Raw genomic sequence first — 13,951 nt, forward strand, 5'->3', positions numbered from 1 at the left:
ACAAGCACATGATCGGGATGTAATGCATGAATATTTCTCATGATAGTCTTGCCACGTTTTCTTTGCTGACTTTGGGATGAAGACATGATCTTAATTTCAATTGAAAAAAGTAATCTGCACTTAGTGTTGCAAAAATAATATACTGTTCATATCCAAAAATATTTTTCACCTTGCTCATTAACCTCCTCATTTTGTATCTCCAATGGTGAATGGGATGTTGTGTATTATGATTCATTTTCATCATCAACTCCTCTGTTACTTGATTATTCTCTCCTAGATCATCTTTGGCTATTTTGGATTAACTTTCACATTCTTTTGTTTGCCATTTTCGAAAGTTACCTACATAACACAATATAGAAATATGAATGAACTTTGAAGTGTACAACAAGAATTGCATTCATAATTTTATTTGTGAACACAATAACATGACAAATTAAGTTGCACCTCTGCCAGAAGTAAACAAGTAAGATGAATGAACTAAAACTAATTAAAGGCGTAGAAGAGATCAATTTATGCGATGAAGAAACTAACACTCATGAGATCATGCGATCTTCCTTGATCAATCCAAGCAAAATGAAATATACAATATTAAAAAAATCTAACTAATACAAATTATACCACTATCTATGATAATTACATACCATTTTTTTCTCTTTCCCTCTTCTTTTCAGCCTTCACGGATATATCAAGAGGTACACCTTGCATAATATCACGTTCTATCTTTTTCCTCCATACAAACCTACCAATATGTAAATGAATAAAGTAAAGTACAAAGTGATATCATGTTTCTACATGAACTAACATGTAACGCAAGGATAGATGTTTTTTTTTTTATTTTTTTGTAGAAATAAGGGAATGAATACTTAAGATAAAAAGAAAAATTTTATATCCAAATACAACTATGTCCTGATATTTGATACATTCAAATGATTAGTGGTATAATTCCTTGCAAATTACAAATACTCTTCGATATCTTTCGTGCAGTATCATAGTTACAATCATACAAGTAAATAATTAATTTTTTTCTTGTGATTGAGTAAAGCAAAGTGAGAAAAAATATAATGTATTTGGAAAAAGAATATTACTTCTCAGTCAAATTAGAGTCTCCAAAAGGATTAGAATCGTTAGAATATCCAGCCTCGTTTGCTTTGAGTTTCTTAGCGACCTTCAGAGCCTAAAAGAAGCAACCAACAATTTACCCAACCGAAAACATCCACAAACCCTAATAAACGTCCACAAAAGAAATTTAGACAATACCTTCTTCTGCGCCTACTTCACCATGTAATCCATGATTTCTTCCTCTTTTATATCCCGCTTGGCCCTTTTACCTCGGTCTTCCTCACAGCGGCGGCTGCGTCGATAGCTTCGGTCATGGCGCCGGGAAGATCTCCGGTCACCCATGCTCACATCGGAACGGGAAGATCTCCGGTCGCCCATGCTCATAGCGGAACGGTCTTCCTCACAACAACGGTCGCGTCGATAGATTTGGTCTCACAGCAGAACGACACGGAGGAGAAAAGGAGGGATCGAGATGTGAGGAGCCGATCTTTAAACAAGGTGAATTTGAGACCTAACTCCGGATAAATTTTTATAAATAGAAATAAATACGGAACGGATTACAAAGAAAATCTAAAACGATATAATTTTTGTCAAAAATTTTATATAAAATTTAATAAAAAAAACTTAAAATGGAAAGAAAACTGTTTTAAATGAATATAAATTAGAGATAATTTTTTATGGAAATAAAATTTATTTCAAACTTATGTAAATAAAAAATGAATTTATTATCGAATTAATTGTCTATTTATAAAATATAATATTATAAAAATAAAGATAAAAATTAAAATGAATTTACAACAAAACTAAAAATAAATTTTAATAAATAAAAATAAAGAAGTTATGGGTTGATCTTGGAGAGCTGCTTCATCACATATTCTCTCCTAAATGCCTTTGGCAATGCAAAGAAGTTATCAACTTTGTGGTCATCCCTCGACATCCATAATTTCTTGTTGAGAAAAATCAGCAAGTTCCATTAACTCATCATATATCCTCATTTTTCTATCACTGTTCTCAGTTTGTTTCTTGAAATAGGTGGAAATTCCCTTCATCTCCTCATTCGCCTCTATAATAATAGTGACATACTTGTTAATCTCTCCTACCAAGTCATCTAGAACATCATCAGACTTCCTTTTTTTTCTTTCTAATGGTTGCCTTGTTGTTTGATGGACAAACTGAATCTTGAGTTTCCATCTTAGATTTCTTTGTTTCCTCTCTGACATATTCTTCATCTTTGTGAAATTCAGCATGTTCATTTATTTCACACTCAAATGTGTCAGTTTCTTCATCGCATAAATTGATCTCTTCTACTGCACCAACTCCTGCACCATTAACATATAAAAATATTGTCACCATACGAAAACTAAACCAAGAAATTACCTCGAGAAACAAAATCAAAGACGCTTTATGATGTGGATGTCGAAGGTTGATGCTAGGGTGCAATTAATCTGATGGGTCGCTAGAATAGAGAGGATTGCTGGAACATAGATGGTCGATAGAAAAGAGAAGGTCGCTGGAACAAAGAGAGTCGCTGAAATAGAAAGGTTTGCTGGAATTGTGAAAATAATATGAGATATGAGCATGTCTTTTAATTAATCTCGTATGTACCATTTAGAAGCGGTCGTATGTAACCTTTAGAAGTAGTTTCGAACTGCTTCTAAAACAAACTTATAGGAACGGTTCTAATAACCGGTTCTATATGTGTCCAATAGCACCGGTTTACCGCTTCAAAAAAACTCAATTGAAGCGGTTTTAAGAGCGGTTACACTTGACCGATTCTATTGGGTCTGCTTTTACAACCGCTTCATCAACCGTTGCTAATATTTCGGTCCTAATGCCTAATTTTTTTGTAATGTCATCTGGTTTATGGTGCAAAAACAATGGTACCTGTAGAGATAGGGGAAGAGTCAGTTCAGCGGCAAAATTATGATGAAGAGGAAAATGCCAAACAGGGGCTCATTGATCTTGACTTAGTGACTAAGGTAAGAGAAAAAGCTACTGCTCGGCTCGTCGCATACAAACAAAGAATAAAGCAAGCGTATGACAAGAAAGTAATTCCTCGCTCATTTCATGTTGGAGATCTAGTATGGCGAAAAGTCATGCCGGTTGGAGATGTCAGCAAACTTGACCCACAATAGAAAGTCTCTTATCAGGTAATCGCTAAATTAAGCTCAGGAAGTTACTATTTGGAAGAATTGAATGGGAAAAAACTACCCCGACCTTGGAGTCCAACCATTTGCAGTTTTATATGAGCCAATGAAGCTTATATCCTTTATGTTTCTTTTTTAGTGAAAACAAAATTGAATGCTTCTTTCTTAGAAATAAAAATTCATTACGGCACAACCTTTAAGCAATAGTGTCTTGGCATTCTCTAAGCGAGGGTCCAACCTTCCCTAGCGGAAACTAACTAAAGTCATCTTCTAAATGAGGGTCTAACCTTCTCGAGCTGAAGCTAACCAAAGTCATCCTCTAAATGAGGGTTCAACCTTCCCGAGCAGAAGCTAACCAACGTCATCCTCTAAATGAGGGTTCAACCTTCCAAAACGAAATCCAATTAAGTAATCTTCTAAACGAGAGTTCAACCTTCCCGAACGGAAGCTAACCAAAGTCATCTTCTAAACAAGGTTCAACCTTCTCGAGCAGAAGCTAACCAAAGTCATCCTCTAAATGAGAGTTCAACCATCCCAAGCGGAAGCTAATCAAAATCATCCTCTAAACAAGGGTTCAATCTTTCCGAGTGGAAGCTAACCAAAGTCATTCTCTAAATGAGGGTTCAACCTTCCCAAGTGGAAGCTAACCAACATTATCCTCTAAATGAGGGTTCAACCTTCCCGAACGAAAGCTAGAGTTGCAGAATGCAAAATTTTCTAAGTGTTATACTCCCGGGAAGACAATCGCAATCTATTTGTGAAACGCGGTATTCTCTCCCTGATTAAACAATGGACATACAGAAGCTAAGGGACACTAGCCTATATAATTACAAATTGAGTAAGGCAAGGATTTTTATAAATTCTAAAGACTTAAAATTCGAAGGACTTCAAGAGTTCGAAAGTTGTGTACAGATTAACTAAGCTACAAATTATTCTACTCACAGAGTATTTTCATACTCAAGTAACTCCCACACTTTTTCTAAATCTAGCAAATCTAACTTGGTGCCTGGGGGAACTACTCCTACCTTCAAGAATTGTTGGGAAGCTCCATCAAAGTCTTGCTTTAGTCTCTTCAAAATCTGAGCGGCTAACAGATCATAATATTCCTCAGACTTTCAAAAAATCTGCTTTGAAAGTTGTTCGGCTTTCTTCTTCTTGAGCTTTGTAAGAATCCAACTTTGATTGAGCGTCCTCTAGAAGAGTCACTACCTTCACCTCACTCTAAATGGCGTTAGCCGTCTGCTCAAGAAGGTTAGCAGCTTCCCCATCAGCCTGTGTTAGTTGGCCTTGCAGATCAATTACTTGTTTCTCCAAGACAACCAGCCAGATCTCCTGTTTGATGAGTCGAGAAGAAAGCTCGACCCAGCCAGCCTCTAGCATGATAACTTGAGACTGCGAGGATTTTTCCCTCTGAATTGCATCATCTAGATTGGCTTGGAGGGAAAACACTTATGCCCTAGAAAACACTTATGCCTGAGTGGCTTCTACTTTAGCCTCTTCGATCGCTCAGGTTGGTGCTTCAATACATGTTTCCAGATCGGTGATTTATTGTAGTAGTTAATCGATCTGCTTAATTAGCGTGGGAATGTGGCTATGGATGTACATGTGTTTTGACTATAACTACACACAGAACTTCCATCTACATTAATGGATTATGTAAAGCAGTAGAGGCAACGAGTGTAGGATGTATACCGTAAGCATGGTACCATTCGTTCGGCGGCTAACTTCTAGCAGATCCATTTTGTCTAAAGACTTGGCGTAATCACCAGTCTTCAGCAAATGTAGCATACAGATTTGGCCAGCTATCTCCTCCGATCGGCTTGGACTTGTGGAGGAATCAGTGCGAAGACTGGGCTCGAAGACATTTTTAGCCGGGGTGTGAGGTCACTTCCTCTCAGGCTTATTGGAAAGATCGACGACGTCACAAATACAGAAGGCACAGAGCTGGTGATAGGAGGACTAATTAAAGGCTCTCCAAAAAGCTCCTTGATTGTAATGCTTGTTCTCGGTTGAGAGGAAGGTCTCTCGGGTAGGTTTGCCGCTTGGTTTGGAGGCTTGGGGTGATTGCCCCTCCTAATTCTCAAAGGGGGAGCCGGTGCTTCGATCTCCTCGTCGATTGAGGAAAGGGCCACTTTAACAATAGAGGGAGGAGCTGAGTCTACAATTTGCTAAGAGATAAAATGAATAATATCTTCTGCTCGGTTGGTCATAGGCTACTGGGCTTCGGAATCTGTCTCAGAGATGGTAGCTTCCCGACTCGATGAGGCAATCTCAACGCTCGTACTTAAGGGTTCTCGAGAGAGGGAGGCAGATCAGCCTCGCTTGAAGCAGCATCAGCAGTGTCTAATGAAACTTCGGGAGTAGCTAGAGCTTAAAAGTCTGCTCGGTTGGCCTTAAAGAGCTTGCTCATTAATGCACCCAACATTGTAGCCTCTGTATATCAATAAGGAAAGTAAGTTAGTCCTCATAGAAGATGAAGACTAGGAACCACTTACGGAGCGATTTCTCCAGATCGACTGTGTTAGGACTTAAAGGAGCCCGGTAAAGAAGACCTTCATTGTGAATGATAGTGGTGCAGTTGAAGCACATACCGACTAGTGTCTCTAACGCTCGTTGATACTCGGGATTCTTCGTATACTTTTCAAGTGGTGGTGGTTCTGGGAGATCTCGATCTCCTCTCCAACCGGTCTTGAAAGGGGTCAGCAGTTTCAAATAGACAAATTTATTTTTCTAGCCTTTGTAAGACAAGGGGTTGCCTTATAAAAACTTACATCCCGCTCGGGACATAAAATGAAAAGCTCCCAACTTAACTTACTTCAGATGAAAGAAGTAGTGGAAGAAAGTAGAGGTGAGCGAGATGTTATATAATCGAAAAATCACACTCACCCCCACATAGAATTCTAATAGCATTCGGTGCCAATTGATGAAGAGAAACCCCAAAATACCTACATACATCACTAAAAAAACTCAGGGACAGGGAAGCGAAGGTCGCTCTCTACTTGGCTATAAAAAAATATGGTAAAATCAGATGAAGGCATAGAGAGAACTTGGTCTCCTCTAAGCACTCGAATCGCATAATCTTGAGAGATGCGATAATCTAATATAAGTTCCCTTCTTAACTCGTTGGTCATAGAGGATTGCATGGTTTCATACCATGGGGTGAAGGCCATTGGCTCCCAGGACTTACAGAGGCAAAGAAGAAAAAATTAACAAACAAAGGGGAGTGAGGGCTTACAGAAGAGAAAGACGTTTAAACAAGGAAGAGAACCGTCAAAGATTCAGATAGAGGCGATGGCTATCGAAGATTCGGGCAGGGGCGATGAAGAAGATGAAATGATTAAAAACCCTAATATAGCAAGGATTCCTCAACGAGGACCGTAGGATCAAAAGTTGCTACAGGGACAGGATTTATTTGACGTCATCAGATGTGGTATAAACATTGAGAAGCGTGCAGAGTATACTCGCTTGCGTTAGTACTTTGGAACTACCAATAATCACATCACTTCATGTGAGCGTGACTACGATATAACCTCATTTCAGTAATGGCGACCTGAACGTGCGGTTATTGGTTTGCTAAGGATGGCACATCACCAATCATGACATGCCTCATTAATGTGCATCATGACTCATAAATGAACAAATCTCTCGAATTCACTTGCAATAAATAAAGGCAGATGATCTCTCTCTCTCTCTCTCCATGTGGTAGCGATAATCAACTTATATATATCCAAGTCACATCTCCAGTCAATCAGTCATACGCTTTCTTCGACTGTACTAAGGAGGGGACTTATGATGTGGCAATCCACATGAGATGTCATGTGGCATCAAGGAGTCAACATACCAAGTGAGGTGGCAGTCAAAGTCAATGTCAAAGAGCGAAGATACCCCGCTCGGGCAATGATCAAGCTAATCGAGTGTGGATAAGTTATTCACCAGAAAAGCTTTTAGTGTTTCTAAGCCTTACCGAGCGGTCTAACATAGAGTTACACTTAGTGCTCCGGTACCCTTTTTTAGGTTTTAGAAACTGAGTAATAGCTCGGGCATTCTACTAACTCGGGAGGCTAATCCCGAGTCACCGTTCGGGATACTCTTTGCATTAACTCTGTGTGTTATTATGACATGTATTAAATGCCTAAACGCCGCTTATTTTCAGTATTCCTTTATGATGAGATCATAGATACGGGAGAAAGGGGAACATGCGGAAAAGTTAAATTGTTAATCATGTGTGTTCATTGTGTTATCATCAATCATAACCTCATTTAAAGTTTGGAGATGAAAGGTCTCTCATAATTAATGCTCTTATAATTTATGAACCAATTATTGGTTCATTTCTCTTTCATAATAAATACATATCACCTCATTAATGAGGAAGAGGAAAGGTTGAAGAGAAAAAAAAAATGATAATCCCAGTTAGACTCATTGACTATCCCTGGGTGGTCGGCTCGGTCCCGGAAGTTTTTTACTGACCACCAAGGTAAATTGGAAAGTGCACACGACGGCCAGTCCAGAAGTTCAGCATCTTTTGATTAAGAAAATGTTGAAGAGAATAATGTATAGAAAGATGATAATAAAAAAAGAAGGAGACATTATTTTTCTTTTCTCTAATTCTTGATAAACCTACATATTGACCATTTGAATTAACTCCTAGTAAAATAGCCAGCAAGTCCTCTTGGTAGAATCTCGGAGAAGGATCAAGTTTTATAAATTATAATTTTTAAAATTAAATAATTTAAATTTAATCAAATTATTGTCATGTTAATTTATCTATGTTATTACCATTTTATCTGATTGGTTTAGTTTTTCTAAAAAATATATATATATAGTTATTAGTTTTTTTGGAAAATAACTATAAGTATAGAAAACAAATTGACTGGTTAAATAATTTTAATTAAAATTGAAAGATTAGTATATAAAATCTCGCTTCCACTGAATGTATGTAAATTAAAATATTTTAAAATTAATTTAGAGCATATGATAGGATCAGACCTTAATTCTATGAAATGAAAAATACTTTCCGGAAAATCGTTGAGATTTTTTGTCCTAAAAATGAGGTGTCTTATCTTGTCGAATAATCATGACATACTACATATTTTTGAGATGTGATTTAACCATAGTAAAAAGATACGGGGACACAGAAGAGATGTATGAATTTCCTTCTTTTGCTCTAAATTAAAATAATAATAATAAACGAAGGGTGTTTAGTTGATGAATTTAGGAATGAGGGAATGGAATGATAGTAAAAAATAGTGTTTGGATTGTAAATTTAGGAATGACATTTTGGGAATGATTAATTACTAGATTTATGGGAATCAACCGAACTCATATAACTTGATGGGTTTCATTTCCATTCCTATTCTCATTTCACCTTACTATCAAACTCATACCCATACACCTTGTTTGGAAACAACTTAAGTAAAGGAATTAAATTGAATTCCATTAGGAATTGAATTCGGGCAAGAATTGAATTCAATTATTATGTTTGGAATGGATTAGTGAATAATAGAATTGAATTGAATTCTTTAATTTGGAATCTAGAATTCCATTCTTATACATTTACCATTTTATTCTCATAACTAATCATTTAATAATCAAGTTAAGTATTAGAGAATAAGAAAAAAGGATCGCACAGTTAAGACAGCAGTATGAAGAAGGTGGCGCACGGGACAAATGGTACAAGGAGAAGTTTTCGACACAAGAAGAAACGGCACACGGGAGAAAGGCAGGAGAAAACAAGAGAGTCGGCAGATGGAAAAAAAGGTTTTAAGTTAAAAGGACAATTAAGTAATTTTAGTTGTTCATGGTAAATTCCTATCCAAATCTGATCATTTGAGGTCTGATTTACTGTTCACGTTTTGAATAGAATTGGAATTGAATTTCATATTAAATTCATCTCAAAAATTCATTCCAAACTATAAAATTGAATTCCAATTACATAGAAATTCAATTCCATAGGATTCCAAACATGATGATAAGTAATTCCATCATTTAACCAAATGCCTCCTAAATTGTTTGTCATAAAGAATTCGACTAAAACCAGTTGAAAGCGGACGTGACTCCCACTTTGGATCCGAATGCACGTCGACTCCCACTTTGGATCATCCCTTGCTATTGATTAAATGATTCAATTCCTTCATCTGATTTGTTCTTCAATCTCACTTCAACTTCACCACCTCAATTTGCCATTCCGGTTACTACCATGGTCATGGCGTCGCCGCCCGGAGCAGGAGCACCCCCTGCATTGCTTCCTTTCGTGATGCTCTTCTTCCTTCACCTCACGGTCACCTCCTCTCCTCTGCCGCCGGACGCGCAACCACATTCCAGCCACATCTCCCTCGCGCCCTCCCTCTCACTCTCAGTGCTGCTTTCTTCTCAGCCTCCGCCGCCAGAGTCCCCTGCTCCAACGCCAAAGTCTTCGCCTCCTCTCCCCTCCTCATCTCCGCCTCCGTCGTCCCCAGGCAGCCCCGTCATGCCTCCGACTCCGCCGTCGGCATTCTCCCCTGAGCCCGCGGCGGCCGACGACCTCATAAGCGGCCAAGACACGACGAATGGAGCAAGAGGAGGAAGAGGCCGAATGAGCGGGGGCATGAAGGCGGGCATCGCGATCGGGGTACTAGCGGCGGCGGCAGCTGCCGCAACGCTCGTCGTGGTGTGCTTGAAGCGGCGACGCAACGAACGGCGGTCGGCGTACACCTCCACCGGTCTCTACGAGATCTTCTGAGGCTCCGGCCAATTCGATTCGCGGACATAACTAAACGGAAATTAATTTTGCTGTTGGAAATTAATTTTTATCGAAGAAGAAAGATTCATCCCATTTCTCATTTTCTTGCTCGAATCCAGAATATAGTTTACAGTATGATTGAAAACTACGCGCAGATAATTAAGAAATCGTCGACAGAAGATGAATTTTACTTCTCGAGTTTTAAAAGTTCAAATATTGCTGCCATATTTTTAAGCTATTATTTTAAAAATAAAATAAAACCTCGCCAACTATGCGTAAATATCTCCTCGTCGTTTCCTTATCCAAAAATATTTTTTTCTTCTTTTTTGAGAAAAAGAAATAGGATACGTAATAGTGGAATTGGGGGAGAACAGGATAGCTGATGAAGGAGCGTGGACAGAACACGCACCAAGGCTGGCTAATCAGAGATCGGGTATCTCAGATCTTCTTTATTTTCCACTCGCCCCAACCACCCCCATCCAAAAATTAAATTAGTTCCTATCTTTTGTATGTACGAACCCAAGGAGTTGCCGTGATTTCATTGGTCAGTAATTTGGATAACAGGCGTTCAACGATGATAGTAGCGGAGAGGTGTAAGGAAAACGAGTACGTGAATTTATTTTACTACTGGGTCGACGTGCCCCACGTACCGCCACCTTCCCAATTTTTAAATTAAGGAAATTGCCTTTTTTATTTATTAATTTCTATTATTTTCTTTCCGTCTTCTTCTTCGTCGCGCTGCCTACGACGACCAACTCCACACGCACATTACCCTAAAGAGGAGAGCTGGAGAGGAAGAGAGAGCGAGACGATTTCAGAGAGATGATTCCCATCGTCTCCTCTCTCTTCCGATCGCATTCTTTGGTTTAATTTGTCTCTCTCGTTCCGCAAATCGATTGCCAGATTTTTGTTTTATTTTTTCCTTTGGGTCTTTGATTCTGAGTTAGGGTTTCCTACTCCTGCTAAGATTTGTTGTCTATGGCGGCTTCCAGTGGCGTTCCGACAACCCTTGCAGGGACGGGGCCTTTCCTTCGAAGCAGCTCTTCCACCAGGGCATTCTCCTTTCCGAGGAGTTCCGGTGCCTTTTATCGCGTCGGCACGAGAGGACCTTGGCGGAAGCTGGCTCTCCGGATGAGCCCGCGTTCCGACGCCGGGGTGGATCTCGAGGAGAAGCAATCCGCGGGAGCTAGCGCCTCGGCGCTCGAGCAGTTCAAGATCTCCGCCGATCGTAAGTAGCAATTCACTTCGCTTTGTCCTTTTTTATTCCCCCCATTTTTCACGTTAGAAATCTATGACTTAATTCTTCGAATGAAGATCTATCTGTCAAAGCTAGAAGTTTACTGGTAGGAAAACGTTCTTTTGCCCCTTTTGCCGTGGGTTGAACTTTATGCTGCCAGATGTGTGTAAACGATCTGGGTTTATCAGTTTTGGTAGTTGAGGAGTTTAGTCTGTTTGGACTTGTGAGATTAACAAATTTGTTTAAAAACGAAAGTAATACTTCCGAAGTTCCTAGTTTAGTCGCGATTCCTATCTACATTAACCCTATTCCGGAGTTAAAATAGGGATTTTGATGTTGATCTATTTTCAGTTCTTTGTCTTCCTTTCTTAAGTTTAGCCTTCCCTACTTTCCAGAAACGCAGCACCGCTCTCTGTTCTAAGTATGTAACTGGAATTTTTTTGTATGATCTAGGTAGGTTAATCTGACCATATTAGTCGCGTACAGTTCTAAGGATGATGGTGCATCCTCGAAAGCTTCAAAACTCTTACACGCTTGGGTTAGACTATGGTGAAGCAGTTTGTTTATCTCCAATAAGTAATATCATTCTAGTTGGTTCGGCATCCAAATTATCTCACTGTACATATTATCCTTGAGCTGCACTACTATATATACTACTCATCGTGTGAGGAGAATTTTCTTCGTATGAATTTCCTCATAATTCTAACCAATGCTAGTTTACAACTTGAGCATGATTTGAAAACAGTGATTAAGATGTTTATTCCACATAATTCTCAACTTATTTTGACTCTTGATTTGCAGGTTACATGAATGAAAGGAGCAGCATAGGTGTTATAGGTCTTAGTGTTCATACAGCACCTGTTGAGATGCGTGAAAAACTTGCTGTTCCAGAGGCACAATGGACTCGTGCTATTGGAGAATTGTGCAGTTTGAATCATATAGAAGAAGCTGCAGTCCTCAGTACCTGCAACCGAATAGAAATATATGTGGTTGCCTTATCTTGGAACCGAGGAATCAGAGAAGTTATCGATTGGATGGCAAAGGTATTTAATTTTATCATTTTTAACAAGTACTTACAGATGTCTGCATTGTGATTCCGTCCAACTTTTTCATCTTGATCGATGCGTATTTCCTTTTGCAATGTGTGTAGACAAGTGGGATTCCAGTAACAGAGCTTCGAGAGCATCTTTTTATGCTCCGTGATACTGATGCCACCAAGCACCTGTTTGAAGTTGCTGCAGGGCTTGACTCTCTTGTATTGGGAGAAGGTCAGATTCTTGCTCAAGTTAAACAAGTTGTAAGAGTTGGGCAAGGCAGTGGAGTATTGGGAAAGAATATTGACAGGATGTTCAAAGATGCAATCACAACTGGAAAACGAGTTCGCAATGAAACCAACATTTCATCTGGTGCAGTTTCTGTGAGTTCAGCTGCGGTGGAGTTGGCTCTTATGAAGCTTCCAAAGTCACATTCAACATCTGCAAGAATGCTGGTGATTGGGGCTGGTAAGATGGGGAAACTTGTCATCAAACATTTAGCTGCAAAAGGGTCCAAAAGTATCGTGGTTGTGAACAGATCAGAGGAGAGAGTTAATGCTATTCGTGAGGAAATAAAAGATGCTGAAATCATCTACAAACCTTTCTCTGAAATGTTCGATGCAGCTGCAGAAGCAGACGTTGTTTTCACGAGCACTGCTTCTGCAACACCGCTTTTCTTGAAAGAACACGCCGAAGCTCTTCCACCCGTGGACAAGGTAGTCGGTGGAGTTAGACTTTTTGTGGACATTGCTGTTCCTAGAAATATAGGATCTTGTGTCGCAGATCTTGAGCATGTTCGAGTCTATAATGTGGATGACCTCACGGAGGTGGTGGAAGCCAACAAAGAAGATCGATTGAGGAAGGCAATGGAAGCTCAGTCAATAATCTCTCAAGAATTGAAACGGTTTGAGGCGTGGAGAGACTCTTTGGAGACTGTGCCAACCATCAAGAAGCTAAGGTCACATGCAGATAGAATTCGTGCTTCAGAGCTTGAGAGATGTTTACAGAAGATTGGTAATGATGCTTTGACAAAGAATATGAAAAGAGCCATTGAGGATCTTAGCACCGGTATTGTGAATAAGCTGCTTCATGGTCCGCTACAGCACTTGCGATGCGATGGCAATGACGGCAGAACTCTTGACGAGACCCTAGAAAATATGCATGCACTTAACAGAATGTTCAGTCTAGATACTGAAAAAGCAATCATAGAGCAGAAGATCAAGAACAAAGTGGAGAAAACCCAAAGTTAAGCTGATTTTTGAAACTTTTGGAGAAAGTGAACTTTGATATTATCTGCTCGTTTCCAGAAATTCTTTTTGTCAGTCTGCTCATCCTACAATTCACATGCTTCAATAAGAGAATTTCCTCTAATCTAATCTCGGATTCGCCTAATATTGGAGTCTTATCCTTTCCAAATTATTTCCCTAGAGAGATGGTAGATGCTTCAAGTTGCAGGCATCTAAAGAGGCAAGACCATTTATGCGATAGCTTATAGTTAAAATTATGGGGAAAACAAATAAAAGGGGTGCTTTTTTTTTTCATTATTGTGAAAAAAAGCATCTATGTTGAAAAAACAGGTGTTGAACCCTAACTTTTCTTTTTCAAATTATTATTATTTTTGTTTATCTAACTGGTTGAATATTATTGTAATAGTTTTAATTAAAATTGTTATATTGCTTAAAATTATTACACCTTAAACTGCTTTTAGCTAAAATTGTTATAACAATATTTATTGTACATTGATGTTTCACACGTA

The 13,951-nt window shown here is 39.0% G+C and overlaps 2 protein-coding genes and 1 long non-coding RNA gene across 4 annotated transcripts; 2 read left to right on the plus strand and 1 right to left on the minus strand.

The window, feature by feature from the left end:
* Positions 1-640: 640 nt before the first annotated feature.
* On the minus strand, positions 641-1,363 carry LOC121968583. The gene is made up of 3 exons (XR_006108224.1): positions 1,258-1,363; positions 1,086-1,174; positions 641-739 (listed from the first exon to the last, which is right to left on the minus strand). It is a non-coding gene; the product is annotated as an uncharacterized LOC121968583 (long non-coding RNA).
* Positions 1,364-9,402: 8,039 nt separating this feature from the next.
* LOC122055190 (proline-rich receptor-like protein kinase PERK8) lies at positions 9,403-9,924 on the plus strand. The gene has a single exon (XM_042616570.1). The coding sequence runs from the start codon at positions 9,403-9,405 to the stop codon at positions 9,922-9,924; it is 522 nt and encodes a 173-aa protein (XP_042472504.1).
* A 716-nt stretch (positions 9,925-10,640) lies between these two features.
* LOC121967578 (glutamyl-tRNA reductase 2-like) lies at positions 10,641-13,893 on the plus strand. Of its 2 annotated transcripts, XM_042517887.1 has the most exons (4): positions 10,645-10,797; positions 10,917-11,152; positions 11,963-12,204; positions 12,312-13,893. In XM_042517887.1, exons 2-4 carry the CDS (start codon positions 11,056-11,058, stop codon positions 13,443-13,445), a joined length of 1,473 nt encoding a protein of 490 aa, XP_042373821.1. In that variant the 5' UTR covers positions 10,645-10,797; positions 10,917-11,055; the 3' UTR covers positions 13,446-13,893. The 2 variants fall into 2 exon arrangements, with proteins under 2 accessions (XP_042373820.1, XP_042373821.1); XM_042517886.1 differs by having other exon boundaries at positions 10,641-11,152.
* Positions 13,894-13,951: the final 58 nt, after the last annotated feature.

Source organism: Zingiber officinale, chromosome 3B, assembly GCF_018446385.1.
Source record: "Zingiber officinale cultivar Zhangliang chromosome 3B, Zo_v1.1, whole genome shotgun sequence".
NCBI lineage: Eukaryota > Viridiplantae > Streptophyta > Magnoliopsida > Zingiberales > Zingiberaceae > Zingiber > Zingiber officinale.